Raw genomic sequence first — 26,403 nt, 5'->3', positions numbered from 1 at the left:
TTTCATCTGCTGCAAACTGAAAGGCTACAGAAAGACAGGAAAACTTGAAACAAAGCAAAATATTAGCAGGGAGTAAAAAAAAAAAGTTGAAAAGTTAGACAGATCTGAATACATTTTCGAGGGCATCATAAATCTCCCTAATTACCACCATGTCCAAATCAGCCAAGTTTGACTGTGTATGACATTTTAATTTATTGCAGCTCTAAATGACTAAATGTCATCACTGACTGACAACCTGAAATACCACATAATCTGCTAATTACAGTTTTTAATAAACACATACGTGCACAGAGACGCGCAATACTGAGATTTAAAAGTAAATAATCGACAGCAGCTCAGTAATATAACAAAAATGGAGACATTCAGCGAATCATCTTCCATAGAAACCAATGAACAGAGTGTCTTACTGGCATAAGCTACTGGCTGCTAAAACAGATTTCTACTGGCCAAGATCTTGAGTGAAAGAACAGGACAAGAAAGCAGAGAAATTATGACCAGACTGTGTTTATGCGAGTGTCTATTTGTGCTGCCCAGTGAACCAGGCTACAGATTTACCCAACCTGAAAAAGGCCCAGATTCATGCATTCAAAATTAAAACGCATGATTATCTCGACAGCTCAGATACTGGATAAATGACCACTAATAGATGGGAGTGTTGGCTTTTTTTTCCTCTCCCACATTCACAGCAGAAATAAATGCAATCTTCGACTCATTTGGATTTGGATTTTATGGCCAACCGATTAATGTAAATCTGAGATTATCCTCTTCCTTTGAACTCTGCTTGAGAGCCAGATTTTCCAAGCCCGGCAGACGAGCACAAGGTCGCAGTCTAGAAAAAGAGGCGACGCAAGATCACAGAAACCCAGAGGGCCCAACTGGTCACTTCTGGAGATGACCTTATTTAAATGCAAACCGGGATGTGTCAGCAGAAAAACGCGGACTTCACAACCTTTAGATATCCTGATAAGCAAAAACAGGGACCGGCAGTAATTTGAGACGGTAAAATGAACAGGCCGTGTCAGACATACAGTGCTGAAGCAAACCGGTATAAAATATATAAACGAAACTTGAAGTGTACAGTTAATACACAGGACTGAAAAAGAAAAACAGCAATAGCCGATCCACTACAATGAGATAAGCTAATTGCGTGAAATGACGTTAGATGAGAGCAAAACTATTTATTAACTCTTTTGTAAAATATTTAAAGTGGAATGAGTAGCTGTTATAAGTGCTCTTGAATTTGTAACTACCGTCGTTATTCGTATCATTATATTTTATTCTCCCACCATCAAACACAATTCTCTCAGTTTCATGGTTCAGGACCATGGACAGCACAAAAGAGATGTTTCTTTCTTTTTTTTAAACCACACTCTGTTAATTTTTGTATTAGTATTGCAGTAACAGGAAATTGTTTAGTTCCTGGCTCTGCTAAAGTACTCACTTTAAATATTTAATAGCTACAAGAAATTGAGCTAAAGATTTTACCATTGGAGCCCAACAGTCTGCCTCAGATTAAAGAAACTTGATTAGGAACAAGAAATGGCCTTCCCAAAGCCATTAGCTCAAAGCTGTTCAGAAATTTGTGGTCTATGCCTGAAAGTAACGTCGGTACCAGGAAGTGAATTAACCTAAAAGAACTTCCATTTCTCCCAAAAAGAAAGGTGAAATATCCAGACAGAATAAGGTCAAATGCTTTCTGGTGGCTATGAAGGGAATCTGGTAGAGGTGCTAGTTGTTGGGGGTCACCTAAATAAATATCATTACTAGTTGTGAATGTATATATTTGAGACTGATTGTCCAGTGTGACCTTCTGATTATTAGAGGAAATCCACAATAAAGTCAAATGTGGGGACTGAAGCATCTAAAAAAATCTTTGAAACTGAAGTATTGTTAAGTGTCAAAAATTTAAATCCATCTTTTTCTCATCTGAGCACGAGTTATTTTCTGTGCAAAAATAATGCTAAGTTAATAGTTACTGATATTTTCTAATTTTCCTCTGGTTTGATTTCCTTGGGGATTCAGTATTCTTTCAATTTCCCACTGCCAAGTGTGCCAAATGATTCACATGCTCATTAACAGCATAATGTGTATGTGTGTGTGTCGGTTATGATTCACTGCATGTTAGGAAGCAGCCAAGTAATTATATGGTTGTGTGTAAACAAACACAAAATTGCACGAGCCGTTAAGAACAGAATCTCTTCCACAGCTCACCTTTTCCCCATCTGCGTATTCAGTAAAATTAGAGCTGTGTCACAAAACAAGACAAAAACCTAAATCACACTGAAAACACATCTTGGAGATTCACCGACAAATCAAATTTGGTATTTTTAAAATATTTTTTTTAAGTTTGAATACCATACAACAAAGTAAAAAAAAAGTAACTGTACCCTTACAGATTTCTTCTGACTGGCAAAAGGTCTTGTACACCACTGGGGGGTAATAACCAATCACTTGGCCACAACTAGCCAGGCCATCGACTTACTACACAATTCCATATGATTCTGATCTTCCTTCAGTTCTCCGCCTGGAATTCCTCCCATTGAGCTCGATTTCTCCAGTTGAATTTCAATCAGGCCAATCAGTGACCAGCTGGAGAAGTTGTGAATGATGACGTTGATTTTCAGAATTGTAGTCTGCCTGTAGTTTTAGCAACGGCAGCACAGGAAGTGAACAAAGTAATTCAGTCTGTGTTGGCCATCCCGTTCAGCTCGGCTCGGCACTTCTCTCTTTACAAAATGTAAAACGTCAACAAAGTCAATGCCTTCAGAAAATAATTTTCACCAGCTGAGGGTCCAGACTCTGAACGAAGCAAAGGATAGAAGAGGCGAGTTTTTCCCAGGCAAGGTCAGCCATAGCTAATGATCGATCATTCCCAGGGAGGTGACCACAAAGCCAGGACAAGCAGTTCCCCTCCAAAACAGTTGGTGGCAGCAGTGCTTAGACAGAAAACATTTACGACAGACGTCTACAACTTTACAATAAGGCTCCCTTTATAGAAGTGTTATTAATCTTTAAACACCTTTTAAATCAGTAATAACTGATTATTAGGCATTAATTAAGGCTGAGAATAAGAAAATCTACTGGTTTCTTGCCAAATAGTGAGCCAAATTTGTTCACATGGAGAGCAAAATTCCTGGTTTCATCAATTCAGGTAAGGGAGCAGTAAAGCAGTACCACTGTTACCACCAGTGTGTTTTGATATGACATTTTTCTAAAAATTTATGCCAACTCTAGCAGGAGGGACACCTATATGAAAAAATAACTTTTGTCTCATCAGTTCAGAGAATAATTTTCCAAAGGTCTTAGGGATCACCATGTTTTTTTATTACTGTTATCTCCCACATAAGAGCCCTCTGAGGAAATTGGTTTGAATAGTTCATTTAACTTAATAACTGAAGTCCTGTTTTTTTTTTTAAATCCATCTCCAAATTTTAAATGTAGACCATACGCAGAAGAAATCTGTAAGGGGAAAATGCTTTTTTTTCATGGCGCTCTAAGTCCATGCATATGTAAGATTTTATCTATTTGGAGTCCCTCCCCGAACAAACACACACACGCACACACACAGAAAGACACACAAAGCCAGCTGTTACGAGAGATGCCTCCGGGAATCGAATAAAAATGAAAGGCGAGCGAGGGAGATGCGAGGAGAGAGGGAGAAAAAAGGAAAAATAAATCGAGGGAGGAGAAAAGCCCATGTGGCGGAGGGAGATTCTCATCTTCACTGAAATCATCACATCTCTCCCTCCCTCCACCTTTCCTTCCACCACAAGCTTTCTATTGAGGATCTCTGTTTCTTCCCCCCCCCCGTCCATCATCAACCTCATCCCACCCCGTCTTCTGCATCCCCTACCCTCCCACCTCTTCTCTATTTCTCTCCACCCCCAACCCCTCATCACAGCTTTCACTCTTTCGTATTATCCCTCTCTCTGTATTCCACCTCCCTCGCCCTCTCTCTGTCACTGTCGGAGAGCTGCAGGCAGACGAGGCAGCATGCACTAATGTTGCTATATTTGACGAGGCACGCGCACACCCTCTTCTGCCACATGCACGGCTGCACACTCATATGAGAGAGAGGAAGGGGAGGCGAGGGCACCGGGGCTTTAAGACGCACTGGATGCGGTCTGAGTGCTGGAATCACAAACATAGCGAAACACGGCGAGGGGGTAATGCATGACGCCAGCAAACCAATCGTGTTTTTGCTCTTTATCTCTCTCTCCCCCCCTCTCAGACACACGCTCACGCCTCTCAGACACACGGCAGCACACGAGCCAGGGAGCGGGACGGCGTTGGACGTATCATTCATACAGAGGAAAGATCAGAAGGAAAGGATTAACTCCCTCCAGCCTTCTCCCTCTAAGGATCTTATCCCCTCTTCCCTCTTCATGTTCCTCTAAGCCCATCTTCACCTCGTTTTTTTTCTTCTTTTTAACAATCCCTCCTTTTAAGAAAAAAAAAAACAATCTTTCCTTTTTACACAATTCATTTGTGGGCTGAGGGAAGCAGACAGTCACAATCTTTACCTTGAGGATTGCTTTGGCTAAAGCAGTGATAGTTTTTTTTCTTCGATGTTTCGTCCTGTGAGAAATTTTTTTATTTTTTGCTTTTCAACACAGTATCTTTGGATGAATGGCTGACGGCAGCAAGCTGTAAGGCTGGTGCCAAACTGAGGTATCTGGTAAAAAGGTAAGTCCAGAGACGGTGGTAGTTATGCTTGCCACACTCAAAAAGAATTTAAAAAATTAAAAAAAAAAACAAAAAAAAACAAAACAGTCTCAATATATTTGTGGATCATTGTAAGGTGAACTGAAGGCTACTTAGTTAGTTGTAATGGCTGGTAACTAGTGGTGGGCACAGAATTCACAAACCAAGAGAACAACAGCAGGAATGTTTGATTTAGAGGGGAAAGCCTGCAGATGTTAACAGGGGAAGAAACACCTAGAAACTAATAAGGAAAAAAAAATTTTGCTTTTCAACTAACTTTTCAATATAATGTTTCTCCGAAATTGTTTGCGTACTTGTGTAAGAAGTCCTGGTGCAGATCTGTAAGACTGATGCAAGTATCTTTTGGATATTAATGAGTAAGAAAAAAATAAATAAATACCATATAGGTCCAACCACAGTTCATAGCCAGCTTAATCATTAAAGTGAAACTCATTCACTTCCTGTGTCATGTTTTCTACAGTTTAACTGGTGCAAAAAGAAGAAAAAAATTGCTGCTCTCATGTATACTGCAACCTAAGCAGCGGACCCTCATGTATTTTTCTTAAATTATTTTAAGCAACCTTGAAAGTACCACTGACTTTTTGTTGGACATTATACATTAGGATAATATTGCAGTCTTTTCAAGTCTGACCTTCATATTGCATTATGTAATTTTAATCCATTTAAAACCCTTTGACTTCCGCTATTAAATGATGCTGATTTTCAGTCTGAGGCTATAGTGTAAAGTGCTGCAGCTGTTTTTTGTTGTTGTTTTTTTTACCTGCTGTTTTTACACTTATCAGTTCTAACAGTGATTCAGAAGGTGTGATGTAAAAGTGATTAACTCGATGGAGCTGCATTGTAATTATATGATGATGCAGCGAGTGTGGGGCCTCGCCTGTCTAATGTCCCCGAGGCTTTTGTGTCTCTCTATTTTGTCTGACTCTCTGTCAAGTAACACAGACACATCCTGACATCATTCCAGGGAAAACAATTAAGATTGCTGAGTGATTATATGGGTAGTGCAGTAATTTGGCATGTCTAATAAGCAACAAGGCTGCCACTTCAAACCAACTGGAAGGCTTCAGTGAAAACATCCGTAAAATCCTCGCATGCATTCCAGCTGGAGTCGGTTTAATGACGTTTGATGCAATCAACCAAACTGCTGCACGCGACAATATTTTGTGCAAAATTACTGGAAAACCTCATGGATATTCATTCTAGTTTAAACTGACAACACAGCATGCACGCAAAACATTTTATACAGTGCTTTATGACAGTCTTTAACTTTTTTCACGTTTTGACTCTTTAAAAGCATAAATCTGAACGTAGTGCCTCGCTGTTAAAGTGGGAGGAAAACAATGTAAGTTTAAAAAATATTTATAAATAATGAGAGGTGTTATACATTTGTATTAAAAAAAATACTTAACCTTTTTCTGCTGTTACAGCTGAGAATCTACTTTATTTGAACATCTACAGACACTCTCTTCTACATAACATAACTCATATGTCATATTGGACAGAGAGCACATTCACAATTGGCTTTTTAGGTCTGGACTTTGGGTCATTCTAAGTTTGATCTAAACTAAACTAGTTTTTTCAACTCCAGTCCTCGAGAGCTTCTGTCCTGCAGCTTTTAAGTGCTTCTCTGCTCCAACACACCTAAGCTTAAGAGTAAAGAGAACCGAATTCAAATGCACACCACCACACTTTTCAGTTTCTTATTCACGAAACACTGAGAAACAATGATCATTTCCCTCCATTTAAAGATTATTTGCTCCTACTTTGCGTTGATCTCCAACACCAAGCCTCAATCAATTACATTAAAGTTTGCAGATAGAATATGACCAAATTTAGAGCAGTTCAGGATGTATGAATACTTAGTGTGAAACAAAGCCATAAATAATGTAGTGGCTGTAGCATGGTCTGTTACACTCAGCAATAAAGAAATGTATAAAACACCCTTGAGATATTGCAGCTGTTCACAATCCGACCAATCGCAGATGATGGTAAAATATACGTGCAAATTCCTGCAGCGTGTCGCTGTCAACGTATAAGCGAGTATTTATCGCTGTGCTAGCATGCGTTGAGGTGTGTATGTTTGCGTGTGTATGCGTGTGAACGCCATGTTGCAAAGTTTCTCTGCTCGCCTGTGTAAGAAATACATTAAAAATTGATTTAGGAAGCTTGGCTGCACCTCGCTGCCTTTATTACCAACAAACATTGTAGCACATAGCAAGATGGGCATTAATGAGAACATTTTGTTGTAACTACATCACAAATTCCTATAGTTTGAGTGTTTTATAAAGGGAGTCAACAGTGGAGCTCAATGCAGATGATCTGATGCATTTATTTCAAAAGCTACTTGGTCAGGGGACCCACTCTGACACATCCACACACACAGACGTTCTTCCACACCTAGGTAATTATTCCCTTGTGCTCATTTGGAGGCACGCAGGGCAGAATTCCAGTCGTATTGATTAAAATCTATTAGTCAGGCCACGTATATTTGTCAGGCGGAGGATTAAAAATCAGTAAAACTGGGCTTAAGTGAGCTGATCTGACAGAAATCCACACAAATATGCACAAACGCATACATACTCCGCAGAAAATGAAACACTGATTTCAGTAGGTATAGAAGACTCAACTTGTTGCAGAATTTATCAAGTTATTTGCTATATAACTAAATTAGGACTGTAATGATTCCTAGAATGATTCGAGTAGCTCGATTATTAAAATTCCTCGAGGAAAATGTATCCGCCTTGAAGCTTCGTCAAATTATGTTGTATTATTTAGCACGTCGTGTTCCAGCCGGACCATTATTTGTGTTGGGCAGCGCTCTCACTTCCGCGTATGAGTTGTTAAGTTATGATATCAGCATAACGTCGAATTTTACGGGTTTTTGCTGTTTTTTTGGGGGGGACACATTAACATTTTTAAATTGCCGCGATGCTTAGAGAACGACAGCTTTTCTCCTACCTCGATAGAGTACCTGATTACTAACATATTACTTTACAACAGCCCTAAAGCAAACATGACATTTTTGGTCACTTTTTGAAATACCGACTCTGAAACTGCCTGTTTACTGGATGAACCAAAATGAAAACAAAAAGAAACAAAAAACAGAGAGACAGTAGAGGTGTTACATGAGTCCCCAACATGCCGGTGCCCTCCCATGTATTTACACAGTGTGTACACTAAAAACGTCCATGTGTAGATTTTGGCTGCCCTCATGTTCAGGTCAAATGGATTAAAAAAAAGCCTTCTGAGAATCGCCTGGCTCACCACCGCGTTGCCCGTTCATTTAGACAGGAGATGATGGCTGCTGAGGTAACCTGAAACTGGGGCTGTGCAGTTTATTTAATTTGTATTTTTTTTTCCCCCTCTCCAAATTTTGCAATCGGTGAAAAAACATGTATTTTATTTCTGCAACATTCGTCTTTGCAAGTTGCGTTTAGAAATAATGGGCTGCCTTTACAGTACCCAAATAGATGATGCGACTAGATTTACCCCTCCCCACCCCGTGCTTAAACAGCCCTGCTTACAACATAGAAATGATTCCCTTGTCAATTTGGAATGAAAGTAAAACCCTTTTGGGTAAATATTTCAGCACACAGGGTGGCTGAGACTTCATAGCGAGCTCCTTAAATGTTAAAAGTGCATCAAACATTTACTCTAGACAATGCCACAGACACAGGAGGAAATCCTGGTGATTCAGAATCCTTCTGCAGAGTTGAGGCGAGCGGAGCTAAAAATGCTGACATTGCAAAAAGGCATAAACTCTGCAGCAACAGACTGAAGCAATGTACGACACTTGTTCTAATATGGGACCTTAACCTTCACTTGTAAAAGGCCCTCACACTCAGCAACAGATAAATCAGTTCACTGTGTACTGACAAGTGATATTTAGGGGAAACTTTATGACACCCAAAGGCATGAGATGAGTAAGGATGATAAAAGTTTGGTCTGCTTGTAAAAAATGATGTATGGCCTTTGTCTTGACATAAAACGTGTAGCAGAGTTGGTCCACAACAACAAAGGTGGCACAATTTATGGCAGCAATTTAGAAAAGCTCTAAGCCTACGTGAAAGATAAAAAAAAGCAGCGAAAAAAAAAGTATTTTTTTTTTTATCAGAGTTCTTCACTTGCTCACAACACAACTCGGTGCAAGAACTTCATCACAAATTGTTCCTCAGGATAGAAATCAGAGAAAATGTTTTCAAACAATCTCAGCCTTTGCCAACATTTGATCTAACTCACCAGGAATGGACCTGCGCGATGGCGGAGTTGATAACACGGTTGCCTAGCAGCTACAAGGTCCTGGGTTTGAATCCCGGGCTGCGTGGAGTTTGCATGTTGTCCCTGTGCGTGTGTGGATTCTCTCTGGGTATTCTTTCTCCCACAGTCCAAAAACAGTATGGTCTTCCTTTTATCCATGTTACCTGTTGACTTTGTCAAAGCAGGTGCAAAATGTTTGGAGAAACTCAAACAACCAACCAAAAGTATGCAATGACGAAGACCCAAAACGACCAGCAACTACTGGCGACAGTGTTGCTCCCTTCAAAAAATAGCCAGTTACAAAAAAATGTCCAACTCTTTTCATTAACGATAAAAAAAAATATGTATACATCACCTGTAAGTTTATCTTTTTGCCAGGTTTTGACAAGGACTGTGATGGTCTTTGCAATGAACCAGTAATGTGAAGCAACAGTATCACTTAGTTCCGCTACTGATAATGACGTTTCGACACATTGCTGCCCCCTAAAGGTCAGCTGCTGCAACTGAAAATGCTCTTTGTGTAAACGTTCAAACCTCCCGCTGCGGCCTAATCAAATTTATTCACCACTTCATGAATTTACCTGCATTTGGCAAGTACCGTGTGCTAATTACCACCTGTGGTCAGAATCAAGGACAGCAACAAAATATCTCAGAACCAACTGCATTCACTGCGTTGCACTAATTGGATCAGGGACTCCAAAAATTCTCAAGGAGTCGCCTACAAACGCATTATGTACAGGACTGCTGTGCTAAGCCCATGCAGCCTAAAAGGAAACATTTTTGTCTTCAATTAAAGATGGTAATTTCTCAAAATTCTTCCTTTTTCTTATCGCTACGGCACTCATTTACAAAGAATAACTAAATTTCCCAGCGGAGCTTAGCTAATGTGACTTTAATCACATGCAGGAAATCTATCTGCAGAGCTTCCTTGATTCATGCCTCTGTTACTTCGTTGAGAAAAGGAAAGGAGATTCGGAGTGAGAACTAGAAAGTACACTGGGAGAGAAAACAATCACGAATGAAGGTTTAACAGATGGAATAAATGTCGGAGAAACATGAAAGCTCAACACGACAACAGGAAACGGAGCCTAATATTTGGCTGCAAAGTGTCTGGCAGGGGCTATTAATAGTCATTCCGCCACAATTGGCTGCAGTAATGTTTGAACACAACAATCCACAGTGACACAAACTCAAAACTAAAAGATTCAAGAGGTTGTGGAGAGGAATGTTAATGCCCTCCTTGTTTACCCCCTTGCACTTATTTTTACTTCCCTTCTCCTGCTGGGATTTCCTGCCTCATCTTCTGTTTCCAAACCCTTTCATTAATGACCTGTTTTCCACACTCAGCCAATGACTTCACCTATTCTCCATCTCTCTACTCTTCCTCAATTTCCATATTTAACCATCTGTAAATGACCTGTTGACACTCCTGACAGATAGATGAATGTTACTCGCAGAGGTGACTGCTTGACAGGCTCTACAGTCAGCTGCACTCTCACTGACCTCCTGTTCACCTTGATGCAGTTTATCACACCATTTTCTCTTTCCTATCTTGCTGTTTAATGTGCTGCAGGTGGAGATTTACATAATTATGGTGCACAGCACAAGCCCCAAAATGCACATTATTTTCTTGTCAACGCTATGGCAAGACGAGCCCCAAAGAAAAACACGGCATGCTTTCAAGTTTTCCCCACAAACATATTAATCTGATTAGTCCCACATTTCACACGCCTCCGATTGGATTTCATGATAGTTGGGGAAAAGGCGGCATTTGAAAATTGCACTGGTTGGCCCATAGGCTGTGAGTCAACAGTTGTGCCATGTCGAGGTGCAGGCCAGCCTTTCACACCTTATATCACGACAACAAGAAAACTTTCTGTCGTCAGACTAATGTTCAACCTTATTGAAGAACCAAAACCTCAATATCCTCCAGAGACTATAATATGTGATTTTATTGAGAGAACAAAAAGTAGTCTGAAATTCCTAATGTTTTAAACATTTGTGATGGTAGAAAAAAGTTGTTTTACTATAGTTCTTCAACAGTTAATTTTCTCTTAGCCTCTCTTAACATCCCTGCTCACCTTATTTGCTGGTATAACCACGTCTAGCCTCTTGCCTGTGGCTTAAAGGGATGAGCCTCTGTGTCGTGTCTTTTTACACTTCAGGGAAACACAAAATCATCGACTACTTACTAGAGATCACTAAAAACTCTCAGTCTTTAAAAAGTCAAGCTTAATGATAATAAAAAAAATGTTTCTGTGGCATTTAATTTAAAGAGATTGGTAGGGGTGCCAATAACTGTCCCACTGATGATTTTGTTAAAACAATTATTTCTGAATGGGAGCCATTTCCTGACTGATTAAATACACTTATATTACAGGTTGCATGTTCATTAACATGTCAGTGCGAGATTATGCGGCTAAAATGTAGCATTCATTTATTTTATTTATTTTAAGGGTACATCTTTGCCAGAGGCGTTCAATAAATCCATCCTGACCTGTATATGAAATGCTGTTTGAATTACCATTTGTTTTTCTGGGAGTCTTTGTTTCTGTGCCCCACGTTTCCTCTGTCATACCCCGCGACTCTCGCACAGCAGCGGTCGGTGTTCTGTTTTTGTTAACGCAAATTGATTGCTTGAACTACTAAAAACACATTTATTATTCATGCCTCAAAATTTCTGGTGCGTTCCTGCCTAACGCCCGCGTACACATCCTCCTTCATGCACACAAGCGATGAAAATTGCAGACTTATGCACACACAAACACTCTTTAATGAATGCATATGCAAACTCAGTCCTGTGGATATTTTTTTTTTCCAAGTCACGCATCAATAATGTGGTACGACCTTTGTTTAGGACACGTTTGTCTCACTTGTCTTTTTTCTCCCTGTTCAGGTGACTTGCTGCAGCTTTCCCTCAGTCACTGTTCATGTGGGAGCTGCAGGCATGACGGCTTGACCCCTTCACTGCCCCACTCCTCTGGCAGAGGAAGGCCGCACACTTCTGTGTCATGCCCCCCTACATCCACCCCCCTGGGGGCACTGGCCTCCCCTCAACCGGCGCTACCATCTTCTTGACCAGACACGGTGAGTTGACAGAAAAAAAAAAAAAGAAAAAAAAAACCTCCTAAAAGAAATACTCTGCTTCAATCCTGCTCAACTCTGCTCTGCTCTGCTGTGCTCCTAACTCCGCGAGGGAGCAGGAATACTGCCTGTTTTGACAGCTGCTAATGTTAGCATGCTCAGCGTGATCGGACTCACACGTACACACAAACACAAAAGATGAAGGCTCTGACGGCACGTGCCAAAGTCTGTTGGTGAAATCCCAAAAGAGAGCATGTTTTAGTGCGGGCGGAAGTCTGTAGAAACAAAACGCAGCGGGAGGAGGAAGGCAAAGATGGATCTGAACAGTTTTTCCTCCCTTCCCTTCTTTCTTTTTTCTCCTCCAGCAAAGTAGAAAGCTGCAGCACAGACATTGCCTCTCTTCTCCGTCACTCATAATGTCTTTGTGTGGCTTAACCGTGAGGGTTGTTGACAAAAGAAGCAGTCACTGCACTTCTGTGGTATGACTCTGACATAATGCTCCTCATGTGTTGGTGTTAAAGTTCCTGTCCTAAGCCCTTGACCCATACTTAACCTTTACAGCTTGTCTTCACTTGAACAGCCCATCTGCGCCTCAACTGTAATGCAAGAACAGCTGAGCAGCAACATGGAAAACTGAGACTGAATGTTTCAGTAAACCATTCTCCGTTTCAGACGACACATTCATCGTGGCTTATTTTTTATTAATACATGGTCGCTTAAAGTGCCATAAAAAAGTTTATTATGGCACTTTTACATTTTATCATGTTACAATAACAAATTTTAATGTTTAAGGAACAGCTCTCTTTTAAACAAATAGAAAACTCTGGTAGCAGCCCGACTGACCTTGAGCTATTTTGCGAAGAGGAACAGGTATAATTTCAAGCCTCAAATCAGGAAGAGCTGGTAGAGAGACATACTAGAAAAAAAAAACTTATAGGACTACTTGCAGTAAAAGGTGGTTCTATAAAGAGCTGATTCAGAGCAGCCAGACAGAAATGTTGGTACTTCTGAATGGAAAAATACTGACTAAACCATGTTTCATTTCAACTTCCTCTTCACTACTTTGTATTGGTTCGGTCTGTCCCAATATGATAAATTAAAGTTTATGATTGTAACATGAGAAATTAAAAAAAAAAAAAAATCACTTATCTCACTTCTCTTTCTTCCTTTGTCTCTGCTTATTTCATACACACACATGTTGTAGATTAAACAATATGACTGAAAAATACTGCAGAGATTTTGAAATAATGGGCAGACGCAGCGCTACTTTAGTTTTCACATCTGAAATTAGTTTGTGCTGTCCAAACTCATGCTGCTGTCTGTGCAAAGCTATACAAATCTTAAACCAGAGAAAAAGGAAAACAGAAAAACATGGATGGTCCTGGTAGAATTGCTGGAGAAGTTTTGGATCTTCAAGAGGTGCCTTGCAAAGAAAAACACCTCCACAAGCTGCTGTGGTAACGCCAGGCACACTTAATAACAGGGCAACACTATCCATCAGAACCTCAGCACACCCACACAGATCATCTACATCAATACACACACCTCTCTGGAGGCTGCGGCGGAGGAAAAAAAGTTTTCTACTGGGAACCACAGAGAAATGATCAAGAGCCTTTAATACGCCTTTCTGTAGTCCACAGTCTGTTGAGGTGAGACTCAGCCGTTCTTCTCAGCTACAGCATTTTATAGCATGGCAAAAGAGATTAAACTGACCCTGTTTTTAAATTGTTCTATAAGCTGTTGAGACATGCTGGTCTCATTTCCAACCTGCAAAATCATTTTCAATCCAAATATTCTAGGGATATGAATAATTGTTCGCTTAATTGTAATTCTAATAAAGGTTAAGGAAACGGCACATACAAAAACATAAAATTAATATACTGGCTATAGATGCCGTTTGTGTTGTTGTATCTCTATTTGTCTGACTTACTAGAAATGCTACTAAACTGAAGCAATATTAGGGGAAAAAGTTTCATCTGACGTTATTTTGTGACCATTCATTGTTCTATGCCATTGAAGTGCAAGAGAAAGTTGAATGATGGAGGATTAAAGTGAGTCTTGGTCTTTGACGTTACATTCGAACAACCAATATGTAATTATTCTTCTGTAATGCTAATATATCAACAAAAATAAAAAAGTGCAAAGTAAAAAAAGTTAAATTCAACACAGCAGATCGGAGTAAACTGGAGGAAGACAATAGAAAGTGTGAGTGACAAAGCAAGGAAGCAGTCGGGGGAGCAGAGGATGACAAATGGGAGATGTGAGATCAAAGAAAAGGAAGAGAGACGGAAAGATGAAGGAGACGAATCTACAAGTGACAGGGAGACCATATGGTGCCTTTAGGCTTTCACAATCCCAGCAGAGGGTATGAACACACAATTGCACACAGAAAGCACGGAATAATTCCTATCCACATGCTTGAATATGCACTGTTGGTGTGCGCGCGCGCGTGTGTGTGTGTGTGTGTTTGCTTTTGGACACTATTAACGGCCCCAAATAGAGCCCAATAGCTCATTGCTTTTAGCAAAAACTGGGAGAGAGACTGATGTGGTGCGAGTGAAAGCGGTTCAGAATTGGCTTTTAAGCGGCAAATAATGCAGTCTGGGTTTGGAATACTTAGTTTGGAAAAGCGCCAAATAATGACAGCATTAAGCTAAGTGCAGCCGTAATGTAGTTTAGTGGGTAAAAGAGCTTCATAAGGGCCGGGATAGAGAGATTACAGCAATTCATTTAACTGGCCTGTAGCACAGAGATGGTAAACTAACTTCAAAGTTAGAAATGTCATTCCACTTGAAGAAGTACCGTGTTTTGGTGGCTCAGGCACAGTGTTAGCTTTAGCAATAGCATTCAGTAATCCAGTTAACCTTATGCTAGGTTAACTGGCCGCTGATGGCCATTCGTTTGGTCAGTAGAAGAAATAAGATGCTTTCTGGGTAATTACAGTCATTTCCCTGAAATATTCAGTTTGCACTATGACGCAGCAGTTTGTCATCGTCTGTATGTGACGCATAATGTGGAGCTTTCACATGCTGCTTTGTAAGGCTCAGGAGGTTTTTGGACGGACAGCTTGTTTGCCAATAAGCCAAATCAGCACGCAAAATTCAAGAACGCTTTCAGTTGACTTGTTCAGGCAAATTCAAATTAATTTAATGAGATTAAAGTGTAATTTTGTGAACAGTAATTTTTGTCCAAGTACATTTTCCATCTCTCTTAAATGCACTCATACTGACTCATTCTATTTGCAGTTTGCCATGTATATTAGATTTTTTTCTGGCTCTGGCTTGTATTTCGGAATTTAGTAAAATAGTGGGAATTTAATTTTTGTCATTTGTACAACAGTGTGACCACGAGCTAGAGATTATGAGCTCTGGACCATAATCTGGGTGCAAGCAGGATACTAAATGTGCATACATCACAGCACCAGCTTCCCTTAAATAGCTTGAGCAAGAATGTGCCAGGCAGAAAAACATGGCATTTCATCAAATAATAATACTGATGCAGATTAATTGGCCAAGTGCTTAAACTCACAAACTCAAAGAATATAATTTATATTATAGCTCAGATGTACATCACTATGGTAACTGTAAAGGTGACAGAAAAAAACAACCTCTATGTAATAATAAACACTAGCTGGCAATGAATTTGATAGATTCAATTACAGATATGCTATTCAAGTGTTCAAGGCTCTGAAAAGGAGAGTAAACCTAATAGGGTGTAACCCTGAAAATAGATCTGTTTATAACAAATTACATATCCATACTAAATGAGGCTAAAAAATAAAAATAAAAAAATCACAGAGAAATGACATACAATGACAGTATCAATCATGAATGCCCCATATTTTCCTGACTTTTCTCCATCATTACAATAAATACTGGGAAAATATTTAACTCCCCTACTTCTCCAGACAGCCTCCCAATCAAGTCTTCAGCTTTAAAACAACAGTCTGTGCAAAACAAATGTCTATAGAGGTTTAGCTTCATTCATTTAGTTTAGCAATACAGTTTGAAGAATCTGTGAGCGGCACAAGATATGGGATGTGTTCGTCTTTTTTTTTCCTACATCAAGAGCGTCCAAGTCGAGTTCTGGCCATCCATGCCATCCTGCAACTTCTTGTTGCATCCCATCTCCATCGCACCCGGTTTTAAATAAATGGCATGTTACCAGGCCTCTTCAGAGCTGAATGATGAGGGAATCCAGCAATTTGATTCAGGTGTGTTGGAGCAGAAAGGCGTCTAAAAGTGGCAGGATAGTAACTCTAGGACTCGACTTGGACATCGCAGCTTTAAATAACCTTAAAGTGTTCAAGCAATCACTTCTACAACTTTACGCAATTTATCAAGGAAATGATGTTGAATTTATTCAGCAAACTTTGTTTCACCTTTATACTGATCTTCGTCTTACCTTTTGCTCCTGTAATTAACAAATGTCAAAAAGTCTACAACCTCTATATCATGAGAACAAGCCCATCTGTCACAACAAATTGCTGGAAATAGCATGAATTGGAAGGAGACATGAGAACATGTTCCCCAGCCACTGAAATAATAGTACTGTCTCTCAGGTGTACGATTCATCAGAGGTGTAACTAAAATGGAAGACAGAGGGGATTAAAGTGGAGATATTGTGAATAAACGAGAGAAAAACAAGAGGAAGCAGAGAGGGGAGTAGAAGAAAAAGGAGAAGACAGAAATAGGTAAATATTCTTAATTCTACTAAGAAAAAAAAAAGTAGAAATGTACAAGAACAAGCTCTTATGTGCTCTTTCCTCCCGTCACAAACAGAGAATAAACCCAAACACTGTGTCCCTGCTGCTTATTCTTAGATCCTGCATGTTTGTCAGAGTGTGTTTGGGTGTCTGCATGTGGGAGACAGTGATTTCCTGTGTTTAGGTAAGCAATTATGCTCCTATTTTAAAGAGAGTCAGGACGAACAGTTCAGCGTACGATGGAAACAATGTCATGTGGACTTAATGGCCGGGTTTGAAGTCTAACGGGTTTCTCTCCTTTCTGCATTTAATCTTACGGCTCTGCATCTAGGGCTTTGTTCGTGGCTATCTGCTTCTTATGCGTTTCTTTCAGCCAACAGACACCGTCAGCCCCACACCATGGCTGCCTAAAATCTATGTGAGAAATCCATATGCCTAAACTGACATGCAGCATTGGGCAACGACTCTTCCAGAAGGCAGACTTTTAATTATTTCTTAAGTAAATCTGAGCTACAACTGCAAGAAAATGTGGGGCTGAGGAAAATGTATGCTGTATTTCTCAGATTTTTTAAACATTATTATTTTGTTTTACTTCTAAAATGCATCTTGAACTACCGTTTATAGCCGTTTACTCTGCTGTAACAGATTTAAGTGATTTGGCACCAAAATAAAACTACATTGAAAGTGTCCAAAGCCTAGCAGCTCAAAATGAAACCTTAGAATTGCTTCTTTAATTTGTTCCCTTATTAAATACAAATACTGTGAATTTACTCATCTATAAATGAAGATTTAATTGAAAAAAAAAAAAAACAAAAAAAACAAAACGCAAACCATCAAAACAAAACGCTTTTTCTTGGCTCGTACGAAGGACCAAAATAACACGTCAGGTAATGTAACCAGCACTGGGAGCCCCGGGGTTCAAATTTAAACTCTGCTCGGGTCACACTTGGACTCGGAGTCGATGTGAAACATTGACGAGGGAAGAAACACAGACCAGCGAGTCCTCTGTGTGGAGGACAGCTGGTCATCCCCGTAACAAGATAGCAGTAAGTCTGCCACTTGCACGGAAAACAGCTTGTGCCTTGGTAACATGCAACTGGGCTCAGTAACAGAAGTGCCTGTTGTGATGACATCATCGCTGGGTCCAGTGTCACCCAGAGGCCTCTGGATATAAACTTGCAGACAGACGAAGCTCTGAAGGTGTCAAAAGGCATTGTCGAAGAGAGACACTGTCAAACAATATTAAGTCTGCCAGATGGAACGGATACAATGTGCTAAAGCTTTAAATCAATACTGTTTAGGTTTTAGCCAGAAGAGCAGGTTTTGCGATAGTGGTGCATATAGATGTAGTCAGTACACACCTGCAGCACTGTGACTGGAGTAGCTGAAGGCATGTTATTCATGTCAGCGTTTCATTTTTTGTAGACGGTGGTTCTCACTGCAGTTCAGTTCAGCCCCAAAGCTTAAGGACTTTTTCTGAGTGGGCTTGTTTTGTTAGAAAGGCCCATTACGTGTTGAGATCTTTTATCATACTTCATGTTGTCCGACTGGTTCTGTTTAAGTTATGCCTTTATTCTGCAGATTTTTTGTTTTTGTTTTTTATAAATATATTTTTGAATAGAACCAGGATGGTTTGGATATTTTACTTGTTTTTTCCCCTTAAACAAGTAAAACATCAAATGACGAAGCGATTTTGAGTACAAATTATCTTTGTCAGATATTAAAATCTGTTCGATGAGCTTAAACATGTAAAGTATGACAAAAAGAGAGAGAGAGAAAAGCAGTTTAGGGCAAAGTACTTTGTAACAATAATCAATCTTCTACTACATTGAGCCACTGACTGCAAAGCAATATCAACACTCCGAATCATGACCAACTCACACCCAAGGGTGATTATGAGAAGAAAAACAGATGGAAGAAGAATCGGAGGAAATACAACTACTGACAGAAAAACAAAATGTTCTCAACTACTAAGAAATGAATGCTAATAAGATGCAAGTGATAAAATCTACAGGTGAGCCAAGGAGGGAGCATAAAGTCTCTGTGCCTGGAGTTTAGAGAGGATTTTTTTTCATATCATGCCTTGTGGATGCTTCACACACGCATGCGTAGTTGCACAAGCATATGCCCACTCACACATAAACAGAGAGATAAAAATCGTGCCGATAAGCCACTGGCTGGAAACAAAGTCAACCAGTGTAACGAGACACTGAGGGAATACAGAGAAGTGCTGAGAGGCTTGAAGTGAAGGGGAATGAGAGATATAAAGAGAGTCTGCTGGGAGGCAGAGACGTGCAGAGTGAAGACAGCAACAGTCCGATTTAGCTTTTATATAAACAGTAGGGGGAAAAAAACGAAAGAGCAAATATTACCTGTATTTATGAAGGAAAATTAAATCAGAGGAAGAGAGAAAGAGAAGAACAGAAGTCTAGAGTAGTCCAAAGTAAACAGGTCAAATTACAAAAGGAAACAGATTGTAAGAGATGACTCAAGTCAGCAGAAAAACAGCACGATGTGAAGAAGAGGGATTTCTCTTGCAAGGGTGCTTTTAACTTGAAATGCAAACACGCATTACGTTTCGTAAACAGTGGGCTTCGGTTGCGGTTCTTCTGTGCCCAGACATGCAGTGTGTGGAAGAAGAAACAGTCCACGTAGAAACTAGTCTTGGCATTTTGGTTCTTTTGTAACCTTTGCATGGTTTTTTGTTGTCTCAGCAATTTTTGCCCCCATTTGCATACAAAGAGAAAACTGGGAAAATTATACACAAGACTGTTGCAAATCTATAGAAATGAAGTCTAAGACTAAGCCCTCAAATTTACATTAATGAAGCCAGTGTAAGAAAAAAGAACTAAAATGTAGGTTTTTCCACTGAGAAGTACTATCACAATTTCCAAAAAGTAAATATCTGAAATAGTATTTCATTTCAAGAACTGAATAATGAGTTTATCAATGTCTCTCTGTTGTTTTTTTCCCCAGTCTTTTGTGTCCTGAGCCTCTTGGCCATGTTGCTTTTCCCAGCATCCTCGTGCCCTCCTCCTTGTCTCTGCTCCTCGGACACCCTCGTGGTCGACTGTGGGGAACGTGGACTTTCCTCCCTGCCTCCTATGCACCTCCTGCCTCCAGGGAGCCGCTCCCTTCTGCTAGCCAACAACAAGTTCGCCTCACTGGGAGCCTCATCCTTTGCTAACCTATCCTCTCTGGAGGTCTGCAGTCATTTGTTAATCATTTCCAGAACATATTTGCCTAACCTTTGAACAATTCATGTTGTGGTGTTTATAATGGACAAACGGGTTATTTTTTTTTTAAACTATACACTAAAAACAACAGGATAGGAACGGTTACTTCATGGAAAGTCAAGTATTGAGAGTGATTAACAGAAAATATGTGCACTCAGCTCAGTTACATTTGAAAAACCAGCTCAAGCTGCAAACTGTGCGTCAATGTTGGCCTGTTTACACATGGGATTTCTAAATGAGCCGAGTGGCTGGTCCACACTGAAATTCATCCCACGCGGTTGGCATGGCTCGGCTTCTTATCAATTAGTAAAGTTCTGATCTGTCTGCCGTCTCCTATTTTGGCCCTTAATATGTCACAATCGAAGTTCGGCTGCAGCTCTGAGCACGGTTCAAAAAAAGACTGTCCTTGAAAACAGACACTAAATCTGTTTTAAATATAGTACCGTGTTGTTGACTGAGTACACCATGTTTGCAGATGATACTATGATTTTTTTCTTTCAAAAAAGATTATATGGCACTTGTGATCTTAATTTTACTCCTGGTTGGTAAAAAAAAAATAGAGACAAGAGAGAAGTGCCTCAGGTCTCATTTGCTTGTGCAATTCCAGTGCACAAGCAAAGAGCAACTGGAATTGCACAAGCAAGTTGTAAGAATGTGATTGGCTAAGGTTGAAGCAGACAGTATAAGTGTTGTGCTTTTTTTTTTTTTTATTCTTATTTTGTTTGTTTTATCTTTCTACTATGGACCTTTTTTGTGTCTGGAATAAAGAGATGATGATGATAATACCAGGCAAATTGAGCCCAACAGTCGTAGCAGACTGGACATTTGTGGACAATGGCTTCCTTCCCAACTATTGTTTTTATCAGAAATCTTATAACCATCTTAAACAAGTATCACACGAGAAGCAAAACAATGATGAAGTACATTTTTGTGCATTTTAGGAGCTGGACCTTTCAAATAACTACCTGGATAATTTACCGGCAGGATTGTTTAGAGACATGTCCAACCTGACAAGACTGACTCTGCACAACAACTCACTAACAGTAATGGACAGAGAGCTCTTCCAGGTAGGCACTGGACATTGTACCGGGTTATATTTTGTACATTCAAAGAATTGCTTAGACACATGAAAAGATAAATGTAATTCAGCCAAAAAAGGTCAAGCATTAAACTCTGTCAAATGATCCAAAACATCTAAATTATTGTCAAAACAAAAGAAGCTTTGTCAGCTTTTTAGATTACATTTTGTTTCTGCACTTTAATATGTTTTTATCACAACTAATTCAGGCAAATATGATGACCTACGACGCTAGAAGTATAAAGTACAGCTGGAGTAGCCGACACTGCAATGGAAAAAGGTAAACTTCAAACAATGAAAGATCTGCTTTTGATGTCTCCACAGGGTTTAGTGAGTCTACAGAGTCTGGACTTGTCTTTGAATGGTCTGTCCACCATTCCCGTAGGCTCTATGGATGAGCTGCAGCACCTCAGGTAAATACATACCACCTTGCATTATTTCCAAATGTCAGACACTCACCTGCCCCTTTTATCGGTACACCTTTCTAGTACCGGGTTCGACCCCTTTTGCCCTTTGAACTACTTCAGTTCTCTATGCCACAAATGCAGCATTAAGCAACTGGTGCCGATTTGTCAGCAGCAAATTAAGGATGTGAATTTCCCAATCCAACACTTCACAGACGCTCTTCTGAACAGAGAGCTAATGACTGTGGACGTATTTGGAGAACAGTGAACTCATCGTCACGTTCAATTAAACAGTTGGAGATGATTTAAGCTTTGTGATGTAGTGAGTTATACTTCTGGAAGTAGCCATCAGAAGATAAGTGCACTATTGTCATAAAGGCATGAACAAACTAAGCAAAAATATTCATGCAGGCTGTGATGTTTACATGTCAAATTGGTACCAAGTGTGTCAAATAGTGTTCCCAGAATAAACCACTGATTTGAGGTATATTCTGCTTTGAACTTGGAACTTTTTGGAAAATATAAAAATGTGTTGGGCTACAGAGTTAGCCCGTAATGGGTGGCTTCTGATATGATAAATTTATTACCGGTTTATGTTTTGCAAGAAAAAAGTCTGCTATTTTCTATACAGAAAATAATAATAATGTTCTAAGTAATCTTTTTTTTCTGCCTATTCTTTCAAGGTGGCTCTCACTGGCAGGTAACCGACTTCATGGTTTGGAGAGGGCAGCGTTTGAGCCACTGGTCAACCTGCAACACCTAGAACTGGGACAGAACCCATGGGAATGCGACTGCAACCTTCGTGATTTCAAACACTGGATGGAGTGGCTGCTGTACAGAGGTGGATTTTTGATTACGTTACAACGGCCGACTCTGTTCTCCCTATTGCATTAAAGGAGGCAAAGGAATAATGGTCTAAATTTAGGGAATACTCAAGAAAGGGACAGCTGGATGCTGCGAAAGACTTCGAGTGCTTTGAGCTCTGTTATTTGGCTACACGCACATTACAGCTCTCGTTGTTTTTCTGCGTGCCTCTGCAGGCTGTTAGCACATCAGATAACCAACAGCTGCTCTCAGCTTTTCTCATTGTGTGTAAAAATCTACATTCACCTCAACGCCTGGGGCCTCAGCTGCCCTGCTAATGAAGCATCTCTTTTTTTCTACTCCATTCTGCTCTCCTTTTGATTCCGCTCTCTTCTGTCTGACTGAGCTGCACTCTCGCTCAGTTCGGCGTTCTTCTGACAAAGACGAGCAGGAACGTGATAATTTAATAATCGTGAGAGCAGCAGAGAAAATTACAAGAAGGCATTTCAAACTTGAACATGAAATCATGTGACTTTAGCCTCTAAAAAGGAGAACTGCTGCATAAAACGCATCCAGCGAAGCGGCGTTTATTTTTCAAGACGCTTGTTATATTGCAGAGCATTTAAAGAGAGAGGTGTGCACAGAGGACTTGTTTCTGTGAGGCGTCAAGATTAATAACTCAGACCTAAATAATCTTCTCTAATTTGATCCTGCAACTTGATCACAACTCTTGCTCAACTTATTTGAGGTCACACTGGCTTTCTGACACACGACCTTGCGATGGACACCAAGTTCGGAGGCTCAGGCGGGATTTAAAGATAACAAAGAAGATAACACAATCCTTGTGCTGTCTGTGGGAATTAGTGACTCAGATATTTCTTATTTTTCACACGGCACAGCTCTGCTGAAGCAAGGCATGTCATCTCATAAATTATAGAAAGGCTTAGTTGAGCACAGCAAATAGTGTCCCTGTATTAAGTGCTGTATGACTCACACTGTAGTTGGAACAGCCACCTCTCTGTTTCTTTTCCTTGCTTTTTTGTTAAGCGGCATTGCTTTACATGCAAAAAGTAGTTTTTTTTTTTGTTTGTTTTTTTTTTAAACTAATGTGTCTGTATTTCCTTCAGGGGGTAAGGTGGATGCACTGGAGTGCACACTACCGAAGGACCTTCGTGGGAGGGACATACGCGGCGTTCCGGTGGAGATGTTCAACTACTGCCTCCAACTTGAAGATGAGAATGGAGGAGGGGGCGGCGACGGTGCTCGCTCTGGACAAGGAGGCGGTCCTCCATGCAGCAGGAGTGCTCTCATCCCAAGTGGGGCGACGCCAGTTTCTGACAACAGCGGCGGCGCCGGCGGCGACTCCTCTTCATCCACGGGAGGCGGCGGAGGAGGCGGCGAGGCCTCGTCGGATTGCAGCCGTGCCCGCTACCGACCCGTGAGCGTGCGCCGCGCCATCGGCACGGTGGTGATCGCCGGCGTGGTGTGCGGCATCGTTTGCATCATGATGGTGGCCGCCGCTGCTTACGGCTGCATCTACGCTTCTCTAATGGCTAAGTACCAGAGAGAGCTGAAGAAGAGGCAGCCGCTAATGGGGGACGGAGAGGCTGACGGGGAGGACAGGGAAGACAAACAAATCTCCTCTGTGGCCTAAAAAGAGGGATGGGACAGAGAGGAGCTGGCAAGTCAAAAAGGGGGAAGGCTAAATGCGATGAAAATAAGAAAAGGGCTCTAAGAGGAGAGATATGAACAGGCTTGTTTTTCTACTCACGGACATTATTGTATCTCTCCCTCTGACTCTCATACTGACACCTCTTTCCCATGTTTTGTCTTCCTTTCCTCATCCTCATCCTTAATCTATTTTTAACCTCCTCCAGTCTTGTCCTTCTCTCTAACATACTCTCCCACACACACAAACCTTATCTGTTCCCTGATTTTCTCTTCAATTTTGGGCCCATTCTCTGTCTGCAGTGTTTACCAATTATTCGTCCAAGTTGCCTGCCAACCACCTACTGCAACTAAATTTGCCATTATATTGGCAAGGAAAAACAAACAAAACAAAAAAAAAATCAGATTTGGTATGTCCCTATACTATGAAACATATCATTTAAGATGTTACGAAGCACCCATGCTGCATGGCCAGTAAGTATTTGCAAATCTGGAGTGAAGATTCAGGGATTCACAGTGTGCATGGTGTTTAACTGGACCGATGTTGACACCAACTCGTAGATTGTGTGCCATCACCCGACTTGTGCTCTTCAAACTCAGTGGTTACTTGGAAAAATCCGAAATCCAACACATTTATTCCTCTGAGCAAATTTTAACAACTACCTTTAGTCTACAACCTCTAAGGACTGACTGGTGTTAAGAAGCGCATTTGTGATATTTATGTGAAAACAAAAAGAGGACTGGTGAGTTGCTTATGTATGCTGATGAGACCAAAGTCGTAGAGAAAAAAAAAAAGATCCGGTTTGTCAAACTCCAAGAGAATACGTCATCGACTACATCAACCTCCGTCCCTCTACGTGAAGCCACTGCTTCGATTGATCTTTCTGGACTAACAAAGATCAACAAGCAGAAACTACTAGCATAAGAAGCTCATTTGTCAAGACTAACCAGAAAAATACAGTAGCATTTATCTGCAATTTTATGCTGATGAACTCGTCATATTCAGGAAAAAAAAAAAAGAAAAAGAAAAAAAAAAAAAGGTGACGCTTCTAAAAATGGTCTGGACAAATTAACATCTCAGTCAGTGAAAGAAGTAGTAAAACTTCACTTGTGGATTAACCGTGAAAATTCCCGGGACTGAAAAGGACAACAGATTTCATTCTCTGTTTACCCCCTCAAGGAGGTAAAGGTTTGTTACAGTGACATGGACAGCAATCTCAGAGAGCACCGTCCTCTGCTAAGGACTACAAAACGTAATCTATGAACTACAAATGTCGGCCTTCTGCACTTTATTTCTCTTATCAGATGCCCTCTGGTCGTTCTCCCAGGCCCTTTCCTCCTGTACCATTCAAAGACAGATAAATCACCCAGAGAGATTATAAAGAAAGGGATTATCAAAAAAAAAGAAAAAAAGCTGCTATTTTACTCCCTCCTCCCTTTTTTGCCCATCTCCTCACCCACCTTTCTACCCAGAAATATTTGCAGAAGCTTTTTCCACACTGCTTAAGGATTTCGTCTGTTCCTTTCAACAATCCCTTCTTTAAAACGGTTTTTCTTTTTATTTACCAAGAAAGGTCTGCGATATGCAATGAAAACTGTCTCTCTGTTAGCAGTGACGACTTCATAAAGTCGTCACTGCTAATTTGACGGGAACATGATTGTGTTTATATATACACATGCATAGTATTCAGTTTGTTTGGATTCCGTTTCCATGACTTTGATTAATCCCCCTGAAAGATGTATGCGAGTAATTATTTTAGGTGCAGACAGTGATTTCAGTAGCATTTATTGCATCCCTGAAGTAAATCTAAGCTCCCGCTCAATTTTTGATTGGCTTGGAATAAATCTATAATATTAACGTGTCTCTGATATCGGATTATATTGCAGATATTATTATGCTAGGCTACTATGATGTGTTGGCCCAGAAATTCCAAAAATGTTTCTGATGTATCCGTTTTTTGGTTTCTTGTATGAACCCACAATGTACGTGTCCTTTGTTGTGTTGCTGGATTTGTTTTTTTGATTTAGATTTTAATATCACTGCGATAGTTATTTGTTGTGTCCTTCCAACAGTTGCTAAAGTTTATGTAAGAAACTTAGTTTAAAGTGTCAGAATGGGCTTTATGCTGCCTTGTCTGTTATTTTGAATTAAATCTTAAGTTTTATAAATGACGACTTTTTTTTGCCATTTTAGCTGAACCTCCTTGTTTGCACCCATTAAAAGCATATACATTATTCAGAAAAGCAATTTAAAAAAATATTTTGTGTTATTTTTTAGCCGTTTCTTGATTTTTGCCAACTTTTGTGTGGTTTATCAGACAAAGAAGTAGACATTAAGTACCTAGAAGGTATAGTCCGTCTTTAATACAATTTGGCCCACATGTAGAAGCAATAGGTTTTTAAATGGTTTAATTTTCAGGAAGTAGACACGTACAAAAGGGC

The 26,403-nt window shown here is 40.2% G+C and overlaps 2 protein-coding genes across 9 annotated transcripts in view; one reads left to right on the top strand and one right to left on the bottom strand.

The window, feature by feature from the left end:
• cacna2d4a (calcium channel, voltage-dependent, alpha 2/delta subunit 4a) overlaps positions 1-26,403 on the bottom strand; it is a 78,950-nt gene that overhangs the window by 24,535 nt on the left and 28,012 nt on the right. The window lies entirely within an intron of this gene.
• lrtm2a (leucine-rich repeats and transmembrane domains 2a) lies at positions 3,911-25,358 on the top strand. Its single transcript, XM_007564445.2, has 7 exons — positions 3,911-4,686; positions 11,879-12,069; positions 19,748-19,974; positions 20,949-21,074; positions 21,410-21,498; positions 22,173-22,330; positions 23,421-25,358. Exons 2-7 carry the CDS (start codon positions 11,994-11,996, stop codon positions 23,945-23,947), a joined length of 1,203 nt encoding a protein of 400 aa, XP_007564507.1. The 5' UTR covers positions 3,911-4,686; positions 11,879-11,993; the 3' UTR covers positions 23,948-25,358.

This window comes from Poecilia formosa, unplaced genomic scaffold, assembly GCF_000485575.1.
Source record: "Poecilia formosa unplaced genomic scaffold, Poecilia_formosa-5.1.2 Scaffold159, whole genome shotgun sequence".
Classification (NCBI taxonomy): domain Eukaryota; kingdom Metazoa; phylum Chordata; class Actinopteri; order Cyprinodontiformes; family Poeciliidae; genus Poecilia; species Poecilia formosa.
The sequence above is the reverse complement of the archived record's forward strand: the minus strand, read 5'-3'. Positions and strand labels throughout refer to the sequence as shown.